The sequence below is a fragment of the Podarcis bocagei genome, assembly GCF_964188305.1.
Source record: "Podarcis bocagei genome assembly, chromosome: 14".
NCBI classification, from domain to species: Eukaryota; Metazoa; Chordata; class Lepidosauria; order Squamata; family Lacertidae; genus Podarcis; species Podarcis bocagei.
The window spans coordinates 14258962-14282992 of NC_138139.1; the positions used below are offsets into that span (position 1 = coordinate 14258962).

The 24031-nt window shown below is 42.2% G+C and overlaps 1 protein-coding gene across 2 annotated transcripts in view; it reads left to right on the top strand.

The window, feature by feature from the left end:
- GALK2 (galactokinase 2) overlaps positions 1-24031 on the top strand; it is a gene marked incomplete at its 3' end in the record, with an annotated part of 67645 nt that overhangs the window by 40129 nt on the left and 3485 nt on the right. For both annotated transcript variants that reach the window (XR_014002006.1, XM_081170056.1), the window contains exons 8-9: positions 6911-7121; positions 21496-21697. Coding sequence is in view for 1 of the 2 variants with exons in the window: in XM_081170056.1 (XP_081026182.1) it covers positions 6911-7121; positions 21496-21697 (413 nt within the window). The remainder of the gene's footprint in view (positions 1-6910; positions 7122-21495; positions 21698-24031) is intronic.

Below are 24031 nucleotides of genomic sequence, written 5' to 3' on the forward strand. Positions count from 1 at the left end.
GTGGTCCAGTTCAGGCATAACACTAAGCCATTGTTTAGAGCAAATCCCACTTTGCTCAGTTCAGGTATCATGGGAAAATGTGGTTTAATTCTAAAGTTAAAGCTTTCAAACTCCTTGTGCTCTCCAAGAAGAATGAGAACAAGCCTTGTTCCCATAACATTATGATTGGTTAAAACAAACTGGGATCGAATCTTGGTTTGATATCCTAGTTTGTTAACTGGTCACCTTTACAGCAGATAAGAGTAGTTCAATCTGGGGAGAAGGGCAGGATGTCTAACAGTTGATTTATAGCAACCTCACCAAACTACAATCCCCAGGATTCTTTTAGGGAAGCCAGAATAGTTTATCTACGAAACTGATGTAGCCTAGGCCTTTGATTCCCTCTTCCCTCTCTCTTAATCGGCCTGCAGCGTGATTGTGCTAACCAAAGAGAACAGCCAGAAAAGAAGAGCATATCTTGGCAGCTGAGAATTCGTTGGAAGAGATTGTAGATCATTAACTGCCAGGAAATGCCTTGTGTTAGATTCACTGTTCTAGACAGCAGTGCAATAGAGAGATTTTTCCCCACTTCTTTTTAAAATCCACGTTATATTTTGCCATTTCATATGGGTGCATATTTTCCCACTCAAGCTTCCTTTAAGGTTATTGATGAGAGCTACTAGAAGCCCTTTGTGATGCACCCGTTTCTGGGCTGTACCATTTGAGACAGGAGGAATTCAAATATCTGAATGCCTCCTCCACATGACATACATCTCACACATCCTAAATAGCATGTTAGAGAGAAAGTTATAGGCTTGCTAAGCTTCTTTTTTAATGTGTGAGGCACATTTTTTGTGGAGCATTCAAACATTCAGTCCCGCATATACAGCCTAAAATGATGCAGCCCAACAACAGATAACATCACATGTGGCTTTCGCTGATCTATTTTAGCTTTTAGTGGAATGCATTACAATTGGAAATAGCAATGCTGCCCACAGTTTATGGGGAGCAAACTGGTGACTTCCAAAGCTGAAGTCAAGAGTCATTAGACCAGATGTTCCGCTGGTTGGATCTGTCTAGTTTTCCTAGGAAACCTGTCCGTTTACAGCCTTCTACGGGAGATGACTGGCACAACATTTGTGTTGGCTTCTGTGGTTCCTTTAAGTTACAAAGTTTAGGATTCTGCATTATGAGGACATTGCTGTAACTATAATTTATTATTATACATAGTGGGTTTTCTCCCCCTTAAAAGGAGCTCAGGATAGCATATATGGTTCTTGCTCTGGCACATGAAAGTACCTGGAACCTGTGTTCATCATGTGTAGTCATTCTTCATATGTTGAGGATGGCAACACAACATCAGGTCTTCTCAGTGGTGGCTCACCAGCTGTGGAAGACTCCCTAGAATGTTGTGCCTGGTGCCATCACTGTCCACCTTTGGTTGCCAGGTGAAGATGCACAGGCAGTTAGCTCTTAGTTGGCGTTCATCTTTTAGTTTATTTTGTGATGTATTTTAAATTTGGCATTGCGTGCTTTTTTAAACAAGTTGTAAATTGCTTTGAGACTTTTTTTAGTACATGAAATAGACTAAATAAATAAATAAATAAATATTATAATCATAATTTTCTCTTTCAAGCAATTCTGTGAGGTTAAGAGACTGTGACTACCCCAAGTCACGTAATGAGCTCCAGATTTTCATTCAGGATTCTAACCCCCTTTTACCAGATTGGCTGTCAACTTAGCTGCTCTTCAGTTTGACATTAAGATCACTAGAGATATTCAGAAACATTGACGCTACATTAAAAAAACCGAAGCACATCACTTTAAAAACAACCCTTCATTGCCTCTGCATATGCTTGAGAGGGACAATTTTAATAGAATGCTAAACTCTTTAAAATGTTTGGCAAGGAAGTGCTGTCTTGGGTCCCTAGAAAAACCAACAGATGTTAGAGAAATATAATCGCTGTAACTGGGATTCACAAAAGAATTGTTTTTAGTCTCACTGACAAGATGAGTAAAAACAAGGTCCCTTTAATGCTTTGGCATGAATTAATGTCTAAATATGTGTTCACTATAATGTCTGAAAATGACTCTGATTTAAATAGTAGCAGACCCATGTGATAAGAACTATAAACCTTACAAAGTACACTAGATGGCACCAAAAGTAGTTCATAAAAAACAACAACACCTACATAAAGGGAATTAAAACAGGAAAAAAGGCAAGCTAAAATTGAAAAAAGCAATAGGAGGAAAGCAACACCTTTAACAGAAGTTTCCTTCTCAGTAATTTTCTCTCTCAAATGTATAGTTTTATTAAGAGATTTCCAGTACAAGGACTCATTCTCCTAGTGAAATGAAAGCTAGATGCAACCACAACATGGCCTCTCCCAAAAACTTCATTCACCTAAGTGTGATTGTTGTTCCTTCCACTGTTTATTTTATTGGCTGTGGAGTGTAGAGCCCAAAACTGCAAATATGGTTACGTGTGTGTAGGTAGATCCAGGTAGGGAGAAGTCCTTGAAATACTGGGGTCTTCTTGAGGTACATAAGTCTTTATAGGCTAAAAACCAGGCCTAGGAATTGAGCCAGTAAACTAATTGGTACCCACTGCAGTGGTGGCAGAATTGGTGTTACATGCTTAGATCGCAGATCCTGAGGAGAGTGGAAAGTAGAGCAGAAGCAGGCACAGGGTGGTCGCCTTCACTACCCCCCCCCCCAAATAAAATCTTTCCTACACGGTCTTGTGCATTGAAGAGGATTCTCGAGAGCTTTATAGGGCACATATTCAGTTCATGCAGGGCATTGACTAGGTCTGTTGGGCATCACTGTCAGCCCAGAAGCACCAGGAGGATGCTAGAATGAGATATGATTAGTAGCTGTGGGCAAAGATGCTCTCCCTTGAAGTCTGTCCACTAATACTCATCATTAAGGACATTGATGGGAGAGTGCTTTTAACCTCCTGTTCTATTTGTTACCTGTTGTCTTGTTTCTCACCACTGTGATAAAGGAATGAACCCTTTTTAGAAACCTCCAACCTTTTTTGTTGAAATTATAGGGGTGATTTCTCTTTTCACTCCCCATGTTAAGGAAGGACATCTGAAACTTTTATATTCATTTCTTCATGGCTTCCTTGTTCTCAACTAGGCTGCACTGGCAGCTTGCAAATGTCATAATGCCATACGATTGAATATATGAAGTGTGACAGCCCAATTGGGCTACTTTAGAGTGGATCTGAATGCACTTTTATCAATGTAATCTAGGACTGGGAGCAGACCGCATTCTTCGCTTGAAAAAGACTCGAACCTCCTATTAAAATTTGCCCTGACAAAAAAAGCTCCTTCATTTAGACACAGTTGTGGTTGAGAATATGTTTCTTCTTAAGATAAAGTCATAATTAAAAAACCTGAAACAAACAAATAAAGGACCCCTCAGGACATTTGCAATGAAAGGTTTCATCACTGACAATATTTTTGCACCCTTGTCTTCAGGGAAAGTAACCACAATCACTGCTCCAGTCTAGCAAGCGCTGGACCACAGCCAGAATTTAATATGACCCAGGGCTCACCAAGACTTCACTCCACATCTTGCTTTCAGTGCCAGTAAATGCCTTTGACCATCTACAGTCTTTCATTGCCACTGAATAACCACAATTAACCCCCATACATCTGAAATCTAGGCCAGATGGTCTTCAAGGCAGGCTTGAGGCCTAGTTTTTTTCTTTCCTTCCCCAGATTAGAAACTAAGCCCTGATAATGACCCCTTCACCATATGTATGTTTATGTCATTTCTCATTATTGGAATCCTTATATCATTTATATTTTTATCTCCTCAGTGGTGTGGTGTGCTGGCAAAATGCCCTCTGCTTTTGCACAGGTGTAGAGAGAGTGCTGTAAGATGAGCAAGGGGAGTGGGTCTGGAAATCTATGGGGATTCATTTTTTGGGGGGGAGGTAAAGTTTTTATTATTATTTCATTTTATAATGTATATGAAAAATAACAACAAAAATTTAAAAATGAAGAAAAAAACCTATAAAGTAGGCACATAGAATGAGTAGTTGCACATAAAATAACAAAGTCCAAGTGAAGACTATTAATTTTATCAGAACAGGGTTGTCTTGAAAATGATGGTTCCGTTTTTATGTTATGAAGGAATGTCAGATCATATAAAAAGTGTCTGGAGGTTCTAGTCCTTGTCAAAATCCCAAATTACACGTGATTTTCTCCATTATAGCTGTATTCCAATGAATGGTACCAAGCGTCAAGTGTAAGATTTTGGACTCTTTTCCACTGAGTTGCAATTACTATTTGCGCTGCCAAGATCATATATAAGACGAATACTTTTGACAATATATTTACATTGCTATTATCAAAAATATTCACTAACATTAATTTTGGACAACAAACAATAGTTTCTTTAGTAATATGTATCATTTCTATTGTGGGGCTTCATTTAAGCCAGGACTCTGTAGGGGTTAGCTCAATAATATGTTTTCAGTGCTAGGAACTGGTCCAGGAATATGAAAATACTGAAAAGGGTGCCTCTGAACATGCCCAGAGTGCATTAAAATTTCCTCATTGTTGAATATTCACCCCTAGGCTAAGATGATATTTCCTCCCTCCACAAATACTTCTTTCTGTCTCTGTTATGTCAATATTGGCCTTTGTACGCCTGCTGCCTAAAAATGTTCTAAATATTTGATCCCCCCTATATTTTAGTTGCTGTACCCAAAATTGTGCAAAAAGGGCACAAGCACAAGACCTATTCATTTGCTGCATCTGCATAAATTTACATTTTAAGAAAATTGAAGTGATTGATTTAAGTGCTGCACATTTTCTACAAAAGGAGGGTGTTATGGCTAAAAATCTGTCTGGGAATGATGCCTCCCTCTGCACATGGAATTCTTCTGAATCTTAGATGAACATATGAAACATCTTTATTCTGCATCAGACCACCAGTCTATCTAGCCTGATGTCATCTGATCTCCAGGGCTGCTCTCCAAGGTTTCAGGTGGCAGGGGGCAGGGGGCCTTTCCCATCACCTGATCACTTGGGCTGGATGAACCTGCAACCTTATATGTGCAAAGAATGTGATCTGTCACCGAGCTGTGATTCCCTCCCCCTTGGTGCATGAGGTCTTGTTATGATTTTCCACAGTGGTGCACATGCTCAGAGCCACACACATTAGTTCACATATGCTGGGCTGTAGAATTTTCAGTGAAAATACACCCCAGTGATGTGGTCATCAGAACTTTCATCTCTCTTTTCAGAGTGCTTTCCTCTCCCCACTTTTTATGTTGGAAGAGTAATGAAAAAACTGAAGGAATTCAGCTGAACTTTTCTCAAAAGCAGAGCAGAAATTTACACCCCACACATCTTTGGGTGACCAGAAGTACCCCATGATTCCGCAAAAATGTTTTTCAGTCTTGTCAGATTACTTTCGTGCAACAAAGTTGAACACTTGGGAAAGATGAGGCTCAGCTGTCAGAACGAGATCAAAGTTAACTAATGCAGAAATACTCTTTCCAGGAATAGCCAGTCGTGTTCAGTTCTGTATATATGAGCAGCTGTTTGAATACCAGTTTATGTGTCTTTGAGGGAGTGGTCTGTACTGAACATCAGGGCTCTTTATGGTGACTGGTCCACTATAATGGCAATTAGATGTCGAAGACTAACCACAGATCACCACAAGATTGGCCCAAGACATTTTGGTGCATGAGGCAGAAAATCACAAGCAACACTTCCCTCCCACTACTTAACATGGGGCTCAATCCAAAGGGAAGATCTCCTGCTCTGCGGTTCTTCTCAATGTCCCAATTAATTCTAGTGGCTTTTGAAGAGGAGTTGTTCTTGGTGGACTGTGCCCTAGAGAGTGTAGTCTGGGTGTTTCTGTTGCCCCTAAAACCCATCATTCTGGAAGTGGCTGTTTCACTTATCTTGTGGTAAGTTCACACCATAACCTTTCCTGGTTTAGTTTCCATATGGACAGCCTAAGAATCAAACCAAGTTTGTTTTAAGCAGAACTTCTGGCTGTTTTTAGGCTTTATGTGCCAGAAAATCTCCAGGACATGGTGATTATGTGGCTTTATAAAAGTCACTTTTTGTATATGTGCACAGCTTCGGATCTCAGTATGTAAAAGGAAAACATTTACTGTACAGTGGTACCTCGGGTTAAGAACTTAATTCGTTCCGCAGGTCCGTTCTTAACCTGAAACTGTTCTTGACCTGAGGTACCACTTTAGCTAATGGGGCCTCCTGCTGCCACTGCGCCGCCACCACGCAATTTCTGTTCTCATCCTGAAGCAAAGTTCTTAACCCAAGGTACTATTTCTGGGTTAGCGGAGTCTGTAACCTGAAGCATCTGTAACCCAAGGTACCACTGTATATGCCTCCCTTAGGATAAGCAGAGGAGTCCTTTTATGAGTGTCCTCTCCCTCTGAAGTATTCAGGTTGGCAATGAGAGTTGAGGTATTGTCAGTGCTGGTTCCTGTGATGTAGAGGCCCATCTGACACCAACAGTAACTCCTTTTCAGCACTGTGCAAAGAGCTTCTTTGCCTTTTAGTCTGGTTCCCTGTAACATCACTTCACTTGAGAGAGCCGCCAGAAGACCCTCGGAACTGGACCTCAGTGTCTGGGCTGAACAATGGGGCTTTCTTCACATTTAATCTTTTTCCTTGATACATAAAGTGACTTTATTACATTTTGCAAGGTGTTATGGTTTAACGTACTTATCCCCTTAAGTGGGAAGAGTCTGCTATATTTTCCAATTCTTTAAATTAATCTTGCTGCCAATATCATGTTAAAAATTATGCTGTTCTTTGTGCTTTTCAAAGAGTTTTCTCTTAAAGAAAAAATAGCTTGTAAGGGTTTTTGAGGAAATGTTTTGTATTAACTTCAAACTGCTAAGATGTCTATGCATTGTTTGTTGTTGCAGCTTCTAGCAAAATCCAGAGGCCTAGATTGGAAAGCAATGGCAAAGCTCCAGGAAGTGCAGGTCAAGCTGAAACTAAGCTTAGAGGAAATGCTGGCTGTGGTTGAGGAGGTGTTTCACCCTGAGCCTTACAGCATAGAGGAAATTGGGAAAAACCTGGGAATTAGCTCCAAAGACCTACGCACTCAGATCCTCAGCCAGAACACACAAGACGGTGAGTGCATGCCAGATTGGAGGTGGTGGTGATGGTCAGCGAATGTTTCCATTTATGTAAAGGATAATAGCAATAGACGTGGAAATATTTTACATTTTGTATAACCTCAAGTGGACCTTCTTTTGGAATCTTTGTGGAGTAAAAGGGTTGATTGTGTTGTGACCTTTTTAAAACGAAGTGGAGCAAATGGAACTGAAATGTTATCAGATTAGTCAAGGCAATATACTGATAATGGCTTGGTGATTAAAAATACAGGATCGAATTAATTGCATGCAGCCCTCTAGGTCAGCAGTGGACAACTGGTAGTTTTCAAATGAACTTTGGCTCCTGAGAAATCATCATTCGGCTTACCGCTTACTTGCGTGTCAGATAGCCTCTTCCTTCCATGATAGCTCCGTGGTACATAATAATCTGGACCTTTTAGCTGGAGGAAGATGTGAGTGTGCTTGTTCTAGATTGGCTCTCTGGCCTGTGTAGTTGCTGACCACTGCTCCGAGTCACTTGGCCCTAAAACATTTCCCACCAAAAGAATATCAGAGGCAAATGAATAGCCTGTTGGGTTTGGACAAAGGATACCCAGTTTGAAACCTCTCCTCATCCATGACACTGAGTAGGTTGGCTTTGGGTAAAGTCCAAATCTGTTTCATAGTTGCTTCACATGTTACAATATGCCTACATGCAGATCTATCCACATGCATGTTTTCCTTGCACACACATTGGGAAGCCACGATTGGCTGTAACTTAGCAGCACACAAAAACAAACAAACAAACAAACATGTGGATAGTTGTCGTATGTTTCAAGCTACCCACACATTTCCCACAGATTTTGTCACTGATAGGATTAAGGAAGATAACTGTGCAACAGGTGAAGCGACACTGAGATATGTTCCCATCCCAATCCTTGCAGCAGGAACAAACTAAATCGATGCATGCAACTTATGTTCTTCAACTACTTTAAAGGGCAGTGCCAATGGGGCAAAAAATTCTGGTTCTGACATGGGAGATATGTGATCAAAGCAACTTGCATGCCTCAGAAAACCAAAGGAGGTCAGGAAACGAGACCGGCTTGTTCTGTAAGATATTTAGCATGTGTTCTAAATTCTCTTCTTTGAAATAAATAGAGGCTATTTTGATTTTGATCATTTGGCGGGGGAGGTAACTTTTGATTTAGGAAGTGAATTTAATCTACTCTTATTTGCTTGGCATATAGTCTTAGTATTTCTGCCTATTATTAAATGAGCCAACCACATTTTGCTGTGCACATGGAACATTTTTAGAATGTTGGCTGCGTCTATATTTAAAGCCTAGATCTCTCCCCCCCCCTTTCATGTTAATGGCCTGGTTTCCACGTCACATGGTTAAAAAAAATATCTACAGTTTAATGTGAATGACATTAAACTAGTGCACCATGCCCCAAAGTTCACACTCCTGCTGCACCATGCACCGGGGTTTGGCTTATCACGTTGTCTGAACCTGGGCTTGTGGTTTGTTCACCCCCCCCCCAACCATGAGTGGCAAACAAGGTTTGTTCTTAGCTTACTGCTTGTGGTTTGTGTGGAGGAAACAAATCACAACATGGAGTTCAGACAGCATGGCAAGCCAGACTCTAGTTTGCTTAGTGCATGGCAGCAGCAGGAGCAAGAGAGGAATTTCCCAGGAACATTAGAGCAACGCTCACTCCATATTTATTATTTCACCAATATTACTATGCATGGTGCTCTTGGAGTAACATAAGCAAAGAGCTAACAAACCCAGGCCCCTGTTCCCAGAGAGGTGACCATTTTAAATGTCAGCAGAGAGGGAAGGAATATAAGGGAAGAGCAACAGGTGGCGGCAAATGCACTTAGGTACTTAGTTTTGTTTCAGGGTGAGGACTACAGGCTTAAGTGATAAACTAGGGTGAGGTTTTCCTAGGGATTTGAAAATTGTACCACAGGTGTCTTCTGGGAGTCATAGGGGACAGCAAGGAAGACAGGGCAGAGCTGCTTTTAAGGGAACAGGAACATTTCTGATTATCATGGATTGAAGTGGGTTCTAGATTGGGGTGTGTGGCTGTATTTATTAATATCTGCTCCAACAGAATACAGTTTAGATTCAGTTATTTTCGTCCCCTTTCCCCCCTACTTCCGCTTCTTGGACACCTTATTCTTGTTGGAAAGACTTTTCAGTGTGAAAAGTCCAAGGGAAATGTTATCCCATATAGCGTTTGCAGATGTTAGTCGAACAGAATCTCTCTTAGGATGTGGCGTGACTCTGATTCTGTGTGATAAAGCCAACAAAAATGGGTCATAGAGTAAGCCTGTTGTTTTCATTGGTACAAGACAAAACTTGGTTACAGATTCTTGTTTAGTTGCAAGGAAGAAACAGGGAAATAAAAATTAGAATTTATTGTTTGTATAACCCTCAGCTTGGTTTTGGAATGCTGAAGTACACAAAACAAAGAGATTTCTGTCTTTTCCCAGTGTATTTAAATTGTACATTACTGCATATTGTTATGGGAACTGAAATAACTGGTCAAAAGGGAACCTTTGTAAAGATTTCAAAAAATATTTTAGTTCAGGTCCTTTTCTGTTTAACGAACTTGTTAAGCAAACTATATATTATCTTATTTTCCTTTGTAGAAACAGAATTAATATTTTGTTAAAAAAATTTCTTTAACGTAGTTAAATTATTTGCTGGACTTGCTAACTGGAGGCAACGGTACCTTGTAGTAACAAAAGATAGTTGAGATGCCTTGCTCATGTTTCTGTGTAATATTAAAATTTGCAGTTAGTAATTTTTATTATTGCACCCATCCTGTATCCATGGAACTCATTATGGATATTAGGGAAGGGGTGGTACCTCTGGTGGAGGACATATTATGCTCCTTCCAGAATAATTTATCCACCTTTGGTCCTCACCCTACACTCAGCTCCCACCTGTGGCTGCTAGAAGCTGTGAGCATGCGACAGCGGCCACACCCCAGAAATGGCTTTGATTGGCAGGCTAAACCAGGTAAGGATAGCCAATGGGTCTCAAACCCTTGGTGAGTTAGGGACTTCCCCTGCATGCAAAGACAGGCTCCAGCAGATTGAACAGACAAGTGGGTCCAACGGTCAAGAATGCGGCTTCTGCCCATGCTCTAGAGGGAAGGGAAGGGCAGAAAGAACTTGTCAACCTGGGAAGGTAGCCCATCTAGGAGAAAGAAAACTCTGGTCCTAAACCCTTGCAGCTTGAGGGATATATCTGGGAGAAGAAAAAGGCTACGGAGCAAACCCTACACAAATCCAGAGTAGAGTCCCTATGACAGTTGGATGGAGCCTTGTATGCCTCCTTCCGGCAACTCCTGCAGCCAAGATAGTACCAAACATATTGCTCTGCTTTCCTTTGGACCACATCAGTGAGGCTGAGAGGGGGGTCTTGTTGTCTGGGCAGCCCAGGACCTCAACACATTGCCCAGGCTTGCACCCTGGGAAGATCACTTCAGTGCTGCCAACACAGCAGTTCGACTTCACTCCTTGCTGCCAACACAGCAGTTTGACTTGCACACCCCATTGTCTTCTGAGACCGACAGATGCCAACAACAACAACATTATACTGTATCCTGCTCCTACTGCTCCTTTCAGATTCAAGCTGAAAGCCTAGATCAGGGGTCGGCAACGTGCGGCCCATGGGTCGGATGCGGCCCATGAAGACTGTTTTCCCGGCCCACAAGCCACCCCTGAACTGAGCCGCCCGCTCGGCGAGTCCCCCGCGCGCTGCACTAAACCGGCGCAGCGCAGTGCGGGGACTCGCCAAGCGGTGCCGGAAATTGCGCCTGCGCACACACAGATACTGGAAATCGCGTCTGTGCATGTCCAGACCCTGAAAATCGCTTCTGTGCAGGTGCGATTTTTGGCTTCTGGGCTGGCACAGAAGCAATTTCTGGCACCGCGGACATGCGCAGACGCGATCTCTGGCATCGCACTGCGCCAGTCCAGCCCACAGATGATCTTCGTGGGAGTGATCCAGCCCATGGCTGGTAAACCTTGCCGACCCCTGGCTTAGATCCTAATTTAGAACAAGAATGGGAATACTTAGTTCCATTTGAAGGATCTTACTTCTTGGTTATTTGCTTACATGGCTAAGGTACACTTTACCACCACCATTTGTTCTGTTTTGCTTCGCTCTACTTGTTATGGGGTGCTTGTTGCTGTTTTGAAAAATAAAATACACATTGTATGAGTACGCCCCATCACAGCAAGGCATTCTACAGTAAAACAGTGCCTTCATTTCCCCTATAAAACGTGGGATTTGTTTCCCTCTAAGTAAAGTATTGTAAAACAGTTTGTTCCCTTTCATAAGAACAACAAACAAAAATAACCTTGCAGTCTAATTTTGATGTGTAAACATGGGGGCAGAATTATCTTAAGAGTTAAAAGCATCCAACCAGCTTGTTGTGGTTTTGGCAAAATCTTTTTCTACATACAGCTTTACATCCTGGAAGTAACGGCCGGCAAAGTAAATCTCAAAGTACTTTGTACAACAAGTCAAGTTGCTCAGATTGCAGTCCTTACCTATTTTCAGCGGTGCTTCCTTCTGTGTAGATATATGTATAGGATTGCACTGTCAAAGGCCTGTGATCCAAGAATAACTTTATCAGGATCTCTGCCCATAAAAGTATCTCTGGCGATGGACTTGAAAGGGTTTAGTTTACTTCATTATTCATTTGCTGCTTTGTGCTGAGGCAAAATGACTTGCATTTAAAAAAGGTAAAACATTAAAACAGAAGAAATGTAAAAGCGATAGATGGATTTCATACAGTGATAAACTGCAGTACAGTCATACCTCGGGTTGAATATGCTTCATGTTGAGCGCGTTTGAGTTGCGCTCCGTGGCAACCCAGAAGTAACGGAGTGCGTTACTCCTGGGTTTCGTCGCTCGCGCATGCGCAGACGCTCAAAATGACGTCACGTGCATGCGCAGAAGCGGTGAAAAGCAACGCACGTGCGCGCAGATGTGCCGTCGCTAGTTACGTTTGTTTCTGGATGCGAACAGGGCTCCAGAACGGATCCCGTTCGTATCCAGAGGTACCACTGTATGTGCAACATTAAAAAGTCAGCAATAACATACCAAAATAATCCAGAAACAGTTTATACATTAACAAATATGGTAACTGGAATTAGAAAGTTTTTCCCAACGGAGAAAAAGGGTGCCTGGCTGTTAGGGAATTCCAGTCTTGTGGTCACCAGGGTTACCACATGTGGATGGGGACAGAAAGCAGAACTCTAAGGCTGGTCCTAAAGGCTTTGCAGGTTCATATGATAAACAGAGGATTTTAAAAAATCATATTGTCCTTAGAGAATGCTTAAGGCTGATGTAAATGTTACCTTCATAGTTTTGGTACAGCATCTTGTGGGTAGATGGAATAATGGGGTTACTTTCTTTATTAGGACCATCAGCACACTGGGCAGAGTGACAATGTTGGGGCAAGTTCCCATGTCATCCTGTCCATGGCCGTGCTTGACATTTGTTAGCAACCTTAGAGTTGACTGCACGAAAACAGCTCCATTCACAAAATCAGACTTTGCCTCTGTCCTTAAGGTGTGCTAAGCTGTTTTCTTGAGTAGGGTGCTGAGACATGAGTGCTACTTCGTTAAATAATGAGCACCAACACTTGGATTCAGAAGGACAGATTCATACATAAATAGCAACAGCCAGGCTGCATTGCTTAACCTTAATCCAGAAGTGGAGAAAGCAGTAGCCGGAGAAAAGAGATAAATTGTGCACAGTGACTTCTTGTGCAATGGTCTCTGAGTCAATCCCTTTTGGGGTCTATGTCATCCTTGCTGGTTCTGCTAATCTCCCAGTTTGTCAGCCGGCTGGCAAAGCTCTCAGTTGGAGGCTTGGACTTCGTAATCCCAGAGGTTCTTTTTAGTTCTGTGATCCCGCTTTCTGAAAAAAAGTAAAACCATTTTTTAAAAGGCAGTTTTATCCTATAAAGAATAATAAAAGCCTAGTGTTCCATTTTAAGGAGATTTCATAAAGCCGCGCTGCCGGAGCCCGATTTCTGTTCTTATCCTGAAGCAAAGTTCTTAATCTGAAGCACTATTTCTGGCTTAGTGGAGTGTGTAACCTGAAGCGTATGTAACCTGAGGTACCACTGTACTATTAGAATGAAGGGCACTTACAACTTCATATGACTGTCTGAAAGGATGCCATTTTATTTATTTGCTTGTTGCTCCGTAAGCTCTATGTGCTTTATTTTCAAAAGGTCAGTTCTTTCAGTGTGATGAAGAGCTGCTGTTTGGAATGTGTAGGACGCTCTGTGTGAGTCATCTGGTGGCACAGGGCAGTACAAGGATATCTGGAGAGCTTTTGTTTGTATGTATTTATTAAACAAACGGTTTTTTATTAGGACTAGCAGGGGCAGTGTAGAATCAACCAGCAAAGCAACTCCAGGCCCAAATATTTTGGACCTAAATAACTGGTTATTATGGAAAACAAAACAAAAAAATGTTCTTAAAACACACTTCTGTTTCTAAACTTAATATTGGATACATCCAAACCAAAGCCCTTGATTTTGCTTTGAACTTTGCTTTTTCCATCTAGGTCAAATGGAACCCCTTAATAATAATTTTCAGATTTTGTTCTCCTGAAACCCTTTAGATAAAAAAAAAAAAAAGGATTCAAATCTATGGTTTAACCCATACCTTTCATGAGTTGTAAAATATCTGCTCCCATTGCTTTTGTGAATTGTGAAAGTCAAGCTGGAAACATGACCTAAAATGGTAATGATAGTGGGTAAGGGACCAGTAGTACCGTATTTTTCGTCCCATAGGACGCTCCGTCCCATAGGACGCACCTAATTTTTTTTGGGGGGGGGAAATAAAGGGGGGGAAATTTCCTTTATTCCCCCCCCCCAACCAGGTCGGGGAACAGCGGGATGGCGGCGTTGCGCCTCCCCGCTGTCCCCCGAGCTTGTGGGGCTAGCCGATGTCTGCCCGGCGCAGGGCGCTCTGCTTCAGGGCATTCTGCACGCCGGGTGGCAGGCTGCTATCCGCAGCATGGGGAGCCCCGCGGGAACTCCTGCAGGGCTCCCTAGGCTGCGGATGTCTGCCCGGCGGCGAGGCGCTCTGCTTCAGGGCTCCCCGCGCGCCGGGTGGCAGGCTGCTATCCGCAGCCTAGGGAGCCCCGTGGGAACTCCCGCGGGCTCCCCAAGCTTGCTGATAGCTTCCTGAAGCCTGGAGAGCGAGAGGGGTCGGTGCGCACAGACCCCTCTCGCTCTCCAAGCTTCAGCGAAAGCCTGTATTCGCCCCATAGGACACACACAGATTTCCCCTTCATTTTTGGAGGGGAAAAAGTGTGTCCTATAGGGCGAAAAATACGGTAAGTTTCAGGTGAAACACACCTGGTCACAGCTGGCTCATAAAGGCAGAAATCAAATTAAAACCTGGGTTCCGACTCTTTCAAAGGTTCATTAAGGCCAGTCATACGGATAGCATTTGTAAGACCCAAAGGTATAGTAGCATGTGAAAAAAATGCTTTCAGTATGACAAAATGTTGCAGCTAAATCTTCCCATACCCAGCACAGAAACACATCAGTTGTTTTACTGCCACCATCCATCTCCTCCCTAGCCATCCCTATTATTCACTGCTAGTCTCTGACCTTTCCCTGTCCCCTATCACTTGCTGCTGCTTGCTGACTACAGGTTATGTTTGTCCCATGCAGAACTCAAAAGGAGTTGAGTCTGACACATGGGCATCATACAACTGGTGCATGACAGTAGCAGAATTGCCATCTCCACACCAGTACATGTAAAATCCCCATGTTTGCTTTGGCAAAAACTACTGTTTTCCAGCGCCAATGGAATACTGGGAAGTGGGGTTTACTTAATGGAATAGCTTGCTGGGACACTGTCGTCTGGGTGGATTAGCGATGCCTATCTGGTCCCTCAGGGGAAACAGTGTCTGTTTATAAAGGGCCTTATTAGAGCAAAACAAAGACGTCTACCTGCTTATATTGCTGTATTTCCAGGTTATTATAGTCTTAATGTTTTTCCTTTTGGCACGCATTAGGTCGAAATTTTCATAGTAAGTAGTAGCAGCCTCTGGCATTGTTGAGAGGGGAAACAAGCTTGCTGATTTCCTTCTCCACAACCAACTTGGTTTTTGTTTTGTTTTTTGTTTTTACCTTTCTTTTTCCTTTCTTCTCCTTTGATGAGGCTGCATTTTAATGTTTCAATATTTTAATGTTGTATTTAAATCTTCTTTTTAAGTTGTATTCATTCAACTTGTTTTTATTATTGCTTGTTAGCCGCTCTGAGCCTGGCCTTCGTTGGGGAGGGCGGGGTATAAATAAAAATTATTATTATTATTATTATTATTATTATTATTATTATTATTATTATTATTATTTAGTAGAATGTTCAGGAGCTCCTCTGAAAATCACGGTTTGTTTCAGGCATTTGTGACTGGGGGACCCATAATCCTGAAAGGAGTGGGAGGGAGGGAGACACCTACATTTTGTAGCAGCTAAATCAGCTGAGCTTTTAATGTTTAATAGGTTATTGTATTTTTAGTGTTTTGTTGGAAGCCGCCCAGAGTGGCTGGGGAAACCCAGCCAGATGGGCGGGGTATAAATAATAAATTATTACAGCTTATTTGCAGTTTGTCTTTGGAGAATTTGAGCTTCCAGGATGAGAAGCTATCTGCTTGACTTTTTGCAGCATGGACCAGATGTTGATTGATTGTGAAGGGTCTTTTTGTGGCTTACAACACAAGCAGTTTAAGTGCAATCCACTTAATGCATGTGGGAGCTATGGAAGAGGGCCCCTGGCAAGCATGTGCAGGAATGTGCTAACATGTGGCCCTCCAGATGTTGCTAGATTACAGCTAACACCATCCCTGACCATGCTTGTTGGGGCTGATGGGAGTTAAGTCTAGTAACATCTGGAAGGCCACAGGCTAGTCACCCTGATGTACAACAGGAATCTGGGTGCCAGCTTTACTTTGCTTTCTTTATGTGACCTTGGGAAACCTGAAGTTCAGCTGCTCAACTGTAAGATGAGAAGCGTGGCCCCGTAAGCCAGTTGTGGTTGCGAATGTGGGCCTCTCCATGGAGGCTTTGTTTCCATTAGTGTATCATAAGAATAAAAGTACCACCCTCCTGGGTCAATCTAAAGCTCCATATAGTTCATCATCCTATTTCCCATAGTGGCCTACCAGATATTTCTGGGAAGCCCACAAGCGGAGCAGGAAGGCAATAGTCTCCCCCATGGTTGACTCTTAGTGTTTTGGTACCCAGTAGTATACCTCCTCTGAACATGTCTGTGAGCCATATTCCCATGCAGTGCTGGTGGTGCTTGCTAAGTGATTCCCATTCCATGCATTGAAATGGAGGTGTTGGTACCTTTGCTGTCTCATTACTTCTTTCTGTTAATGCCTGTGCTCCATTATTCCTCCTTTCATAGCCCAATTAAGGAATCATATTGCTCTGAATTGAAATATAAATGGCTTTTTCATTCATGTGACTTTTGTAAAAGAGGGGCACTGTCAAATGTCGAAATAAAAAAATATAAACTGCAGGAGAAGGGTTAGATGGCTGGAGCTTAATCCAGAACAGTCTTTCATTACTTGCTCACTAATAAAAGAGCATACTACGAAGGGAGCTCACATCATTTGAAAAGTGGATTCATGATTATGAGGAGGGTACAAGGGCTTAGTCTCTTAAGGTTTGCTGCTTGATCTGACAGTGTCAACCTTTGATAACTTTAAGGCTGTATGGGAAATAGATTTAGGAAAGCAAATTGATCCAGCATGCTATATTTTCTTTAGGTTGGCTGATAAAAACATTCAGAATATTGTCCTCTGTTAAGTACAAATATTTAAAGATTATTCACAGGTTAGGCTGTTAGAGACCTGCTAGCACCTCTGGTGACAATGCTTACTAGAAATATTTTAGGAGAATGTCACTGAGGAGATGAGCCAAGTGTCAAGTCACCAAAGATCCACAACTATGCCTTCTATCACTTTTGGGGGATGTCTCAATTTAGACATTGTTGCCAAAGAATTGTTCCAACATATGGTGGTAGTGGCTAGACTTATACAGTGGTACCTCGGGTTAAGTACTTAATTCGTTCCGGAGGTCCGTTCTTAACCTGAAACTGTTCTTAACCTGAAGCACCACTTAAGCTAATGGGGCCTCCTGCTGCTGCCGCGCTGCCGGAGCACGATTTCTGTTCTTATCCTGAAGCAAAGTTCTTAACCTGAAGCACTATTTCTGGGTTAATGGAGTGTGTAACCTGAAGCGTATGTAACCTGAAGCGTATGTAACCTGAGGTACCACTGTACTGTCCTAACATTGGAAAAATGCTAATGGGCTAAACTTGAGAAGCTGGTATAAGAAGTTATGGTATTTAGTGGCAATGGAGACACTAACACACTACTTTCAAGTATTAAGGGAGCAAACACAAATTGAATCCTTTCACACAGCTTTAGAAGATTTTGTTTAGTTTGTGAACCAGATAAACACAGAGATGCAATTATCATCACAATATGTCTTAATTTGGAACAGTTTGTAAAGCCTAATCCAGAATGAATCCGATTCCAGCCTGTTGCTGGGAATGTACACTGAAAGAAGATGGACACGGATACTCCATCCTGTTTTGGCATTGATGTTTGTATAATCTGCTTGTCCAAGGGAAAGCAGAAACGGTTATTGGATCTTTTTTGTTACTTGTGGAGTTTGTATATGCCATATAAATCACAATAAATTTAAAAATAAAATGGGAGACGTGATGTTAAAACTCTTTAACTATGTAGGTTAGGTGGGGGAAACTAGCCCGAATCATAGTCCTTTCTACTTCTCTGTCTTGCTGGTCGGTGGAAGTGACAGATCTGCACCTCTGCATCTTACAGATGCTGCATGGTAGATCTTTAAGTGGCTGCATGACTCCTCGTTACTAGAATCCATCATATGTTAGTACTTGTGGCTTTCTCTATGAATTGGGCTGCTCTACCAGCTAAATACAATAAAAGTGAGGTAAAGGGACCCCTGACCGTTAGGTCCAGTCATGGACGACTCTGGGGTTGCGGTGCTCATCTCGCTTTACTGGCCGAGGGAGCTGCCGTTTGTCCGCTTCTGCAGAGTTTTTCTGGGTCATGTGGCCAGCATGACTAAGCCACTTCTGGTGAATCAGAGCAGCGCACAGAAATGCTGTTTACCTTCCTGCCGAAGCAGTACCTATTTATCTACTTGCACTTGACATGCTTTCGAACTGCTAGGTGGGCAGGAGCAGGGACTGTGCAACGGGAGCTCACCCCGTCGTGGGGATTCGAACCACCGACCTTCTGATTGGCAAGCCCTAGGCTCTGTGGTTTAGACCACAGCGCCACCCACGTCCCACACACAATAGAGCCCCTTAATTAAATACTATCATTCCTCAACTCACATTTGCTTGGCAAACAGTCAGTCTAATAAGAAAGTCTAAGAAAACAATGCAACCCCGGTTTCTGTCATTTTGGATGTAATAATTGCTTTGAAAGGATTACACTAGATTAGAGGCAAAACCAAATGTGGAGAGGTTATAGAGCCTTCTCTTACATGACAGAATGTTGTTGAGAACATGCCTTTCCAGCGTCTGGCTGGCAGGAATAAGTAAAAAGATGATTCCCATGGCCAGTACGTAACGTGACGAGCTTGAGAGAACCGCGAAGTGCTTTAAGGTAATCTGGCCAGTGAAGCGTTGCTTTACCGAAGGGTGGTCTCTGAATCAATCACAGCCTTTGGCAAGATGTTGGCCTCCAAATTGAAACCAGACATGTTTTCAGTTCATTCTCTGGGTTACTACTGTTCAATGGTGATTTACAAGAGAGTGTGAGCAATGGCAGACTCTCACGCAACTTTCAGATATGCCCTAAACAAATGCACATTTTTAAAACTGCCCCGCTGTAAAATAATGCCTTCAAAAGGAAATAGTCTGGAAAGAGAATTTGTCCAGAGAGGAATGCTCTGTTTTCAACACACACCTCTGTAAACCACCCAGCAGCGATACTGTGCATTGCATGGTGCGAAAGTAGCAGAGACCAATTCATAAACACAGGGACAAAATGTACTCCTGAATGGATTTGGTAAATTGGGAAAACTCCTTCCATTGTTCAATGACCCATCCCAGGGGGGTCATTTCCATTGGGGTACATAGCTTTTTCCAATTTTGATGGGTTTTAATCTTATTCCAAAACAATGATGTATTTAGTCTTCCATTGGGTCCATTCTCATTAACAACAGTTATGTTTCATATCGGGCCAAATAATCCTGGCACCTCTGAAGATGTTGTTTTCTTCATTCATCACTGTAATTCCCCCTCTGCTTCCCATGTCCTTGAGGAGAGACAGGAAACCAATGTCTCAAATTTAAACCAGCTAAAGTGGACATTTTATGGTGGCAACGCATGTTGTGAATGATGTGCTATGAAGTCCATTTGAGTACCATCTTTTATTCAGCTTTTCCTACAAGAAAAATCTACTGGCGTTTTATATCACTCCCAGAATTCAACATGACCAAAGATCCAAGAACCCAATAGAGAAAATATGTTGGCTGATCTCCACCTGGCACCCAGATTGGGACCCTGGTGGATGCAATTAAGGCCTTAGCCCTTTGGAGTATTTCTGCATGAAAGGGCCATTCAGTTTTAATGTGAAAATATTTGTATCCCTTGAACTCATATATACATATATGTTACTTTTACAGCTGCCTATGTAAACCACTTCCACTAGAATTTATTGCCGTGTCGTTTTGAATCTTGAAGATGCCTCAGATGCCTGTGGTCAGGCAAAAAGACAGGATATAAATGTTATAAATAAATAAACAATGGTCAAGAGAGAGAGAGAGAAATGTAAACTAGGTGATTGGTAGTTCAACCCTATGCATGTTTGCTCAGAAATCAGGCAAGTTTTGTTCAGAAGGGCTTTATTGCTTATTAAGAAAGTTTGGGAATGTAGCCTGAGTTGAAGGGACTGGTGAAGAGATGTACAAAATAAACTTCAACAAAAATGTTAGTAAAGGTGATAGAGGAAGGGATAGGATAATGCTTGAGATAAAGAGCAGTGAAATACACTTTCTCAACAACCATTAGCATCATTATGGCAAGGTTAGTACTTGATAAGGTTGGTAATACTTTTGAGGTGATATATTTCATGCTGGAAGAACGCTACTCACTTGGGGGCTGGCACAAGGCTAGGCATTGACAGTATAAACTACACACCGTATTTGCTGGTCTGGGTTATATGAAATTTACTGGTGGAGAGAATCTTATAAACGTTTTTCATTCACCTGTGTCAGGTCCTACACAGATAACAGTGCCACCCTGTTGTCAGGACCAACCCTGGTTACAGATGATGCTGAAGTTGGTTAGTAGTTCCCAGTTCCTTAGTTGCATGAAAGTTCAAAACACAGCTCAATCAGAAAACTTCAGAAAGGTATTTATTTGTTGCCACCTGAGAACCAGTGTTAGACTATGACCTGGGAGATCAGGGTTTGAATCCCCACTCAGCTATGAAACTCATTGGGGAACCTTAGACCAGTCACCATCTCTTAGCCTAACCTACCTCATAGGGTTGTTGTGAGAATGAAATGGGAAGGAGGAGAGCAATGTACACCACCTTGAGCAACTTGGAAGAAAATAAAGTGGTATATAAATGTAGTAAATGAAGGAATGCTGAATTTATGAGCAAATACAACAGGAGAAACATATTGTGGATTTCAAAGGAGTCAGCCTCCTAGTCATGGCATTTCAGATGCCAACAGGTATAGGAGGTACACATTTATTGGGTTCCATACCAACAGGGGCTCCAGACTCTTGTCTATCATTTTTTTTAAAAAAGAAAGAAAGTCAATTAGACATTTCTGAAGCAAGTTAAGAAGACCACAAACCATGGAGGTAGCTCTAATGCTTAGACACTTGTCAAGCAGAGCCATTGTTCAGGATGCTTAACCAGGGGAGGAGTGTGGTCTATTCCTACTTGGAGTGGGGCAGCAAGAAAAGCAGAATGGAGGAAGCTCCTGGAGTATGTTTGTTAAAGCACTTTCCTCCTGACCACATTATTTCAACCCCCAAGTTTGCTGACTTTACAGAATACAACACAGCTGACTGGCATGGTATGTTTTATGTCGTGATAACTGCAGTCCCCTATCCCTCTGCATACCATCTTCCTTGCTGTGGACCAGAGCTTACAGTTTTTATACCAATACTGACATGACTGAAAGAAAAGAGAAACAAAATAGATAGGAAAATGTTGGATCACCTTTCTTACCAGTTTTCTCTGGAAGCCCCATGACCACATCTGATAGCAATAAATCATACATCTTTCCATTTGTTCCTGCACTGAATATTTTTTTCTTGCTTTTTAAATTTAGTGACCACCTTTAAATTATACCAACGTGCTAAGCATGTGTACAGCGAAGCTGCCAGAGTCCTGGAGTTTAAGAAGATTTGTACAGAGGCACCTGAAGATGCAGTCCAGTTATTGGGGGATTTAATGAACCAGAGCCATGCCAGCTGCAAGGACTTATATGAGTGCAGCTGTCCTGAACTGAATCAGCTGGTGGACATCTGTCTGTAAGTTGCAAAGGCCATGGAAAGTGAACTTTCTTTTGAGCATGTGGGTTGGATTGCAGTGAATGTGCACCATAACATTAAGCTGTTTTTTAAAACTGTTACCGGTACTCTAGGACAAGGGTGGGGAACCTATGACTCGCCAAACATTGCTGAGCTACATCACCCATCATCTTTGACTATGCTGCTGGCTGTGGCTGATGGGAGTTGGAGTTCAACGTCTGGAGGGCTGCTAGTTTACCAGCTCTGCCCTAGGGCTTTGGTGCAGCAATAAAACTGCAAGCACATTTGCAAAGCTAAGCAGGATTCGGTATGGTTTCAAATTGGATGGGGAACCACATGTCAGAGTTCACAGAAAGCAGCAAATAAGGGACTCTTGCCTCTACTTTTTTAGATATTTGGGTTCTAAAGCACAATTTAAATCTGGACCAGAATGCCAGGGTTTCAGAGAGGAGCCTTTTCCAGCCCTGCCTGGATATACTGGCGACCTTTTGCATGCATAGCATGTGTTCTACCACTCAGCAGTAGCTGTTCCCCAAATACAGGAGAAACATGCTTGTATTTACAGCTCCTGACTTTCCCAACCTAGGAAAAAAGTTGGTTTACTTGTTTATTTTTGCTCCTTCCCCTTTATTGTCTCAAGCAAGATCAAAACACTTTCGCATTAGGTGCTATACAAATTCATAGTAGGACAAAGCTCCTTTACTGTGGATCATCCAGTAGCAACCCACCAGAGAGGTTTTTAAATAGCATTTGCTGAAACCAAAACTAGCTCTCGCAAACAATCAGCTGCTCTTTCCATGACAGAAGAGAACTGGTTGGTACATTTTGTTAATATAAGAGAATACAATGAATTTTATGGCATCTGCTGCCCAGCTTCATCCAACACTTTACTACATTTTTCATGTGTAACTGTGTACAGCTAGTTGGTAATAGTTTGATCTAATATGCCGAGGCTGTCTTGGGCCAGTCTGAAACTCAGCACTCTAGAAAGAATCTAAACTATTTCATTATGGCCATATTGTATGGTTGTCATGCCACAAGTGTTTGGCAGAAAGTGCTGGTGGTTTGGTGCACTAAGTAGCTAAGTGAAGGTTATTATCCTTCTTAGGCTATGCTATAAGAGTGTGAGGCCCTGGGGGGTTCCTGACTTGAAGTGCTGGCAAAGTTTGTGGAAGAGACATTATTTCTGTATCCTCAAAGAGTGCAGGGACACTTGATACAGTAATGTAGAGCCTAGAGTATCTCCGTTTCAGATACAGTGATTGCTTTCAAACCAGCTCACCATACAGATTATTCTACACAGTACCCTGCTCTAGGCTGATTTTGTGGCAGTGATGCTAATGGAATGCTACAAGGATTGCAGCCTAGGCATTAAAGCCGCAACCTAGCACATTTATAGAACCATATTGTTAGAGTGGACCAAACATCAGTGAGACTCAGATATTCATTCAAGAGCCAGTGTGGTGTAGTGGTTAAGAGCGGTAGTCTCGTAATCTGGGGAACCGGGTTCGTGTCTCCGCTCCTCCACATGCAGCTGCTGGGTGACCTTGGGCCAGTCACACTTTTTTGAAGTCTCTCAGCCCTACTCACCTCACAGAGTGTTTGTTGTGGGGGAGGAAGGGAAAGGAGAATGTTAGCCGCTTTGAGACTCCTTAAAGGGAGTGAAAGGCGGGATATCAAATCCAAATTCTTCTTCTTCTTCTTCTTCTTCTTCTTCTTCTTCTTCTTCTTCTTCTTCTTCTTCTTCTTCTTCTTCATAGCTGTGTACTCGACAGCAGTCTGTGTGTTTTTAAAGTGCAGATGGTTCCCAGAAGTTTCACTGAAAGTCTTCAGTTGGCAATCTGTGGCTTGTTTCTTTGCATTTAATAATATAAAACCTGACATGGAGCTGAGCAGATATATTTCTATTGTCATACTTATAGCAGTGTCCTGCAGTGTCCTTAAGGATTGTCTCTTAAGGGAAATATTTGCCGAAGTGTTTGTCAGTCAACTGTGTCCTCAAGTGAGATTCAGAGAGCACCTTTTTCTGCCTATTTATTATATGTGTCTCTCCAGCAACACCCATTCTCTGTCTCCTTTGCCATGTTTATAAGCAGGCTGTTATGCAAGAGAATATAGCTATGTGATTTACTGGGTCAGTAATAAAACATACCAAAGGGAAAAGCTCCATGGTCTAAAGCAGATGCTGTATTACTATATAAAATAAAATTGGACCAAATGGCTATGAAGTGATCTCTCAATTTGGCCCGTGGCCACTTTTAGCGCATGTGAGATATTTCAAAAGTGGTGATTTGCCAAGTCTGGGAATATCAATAGCCTAGATTATTGAGATAA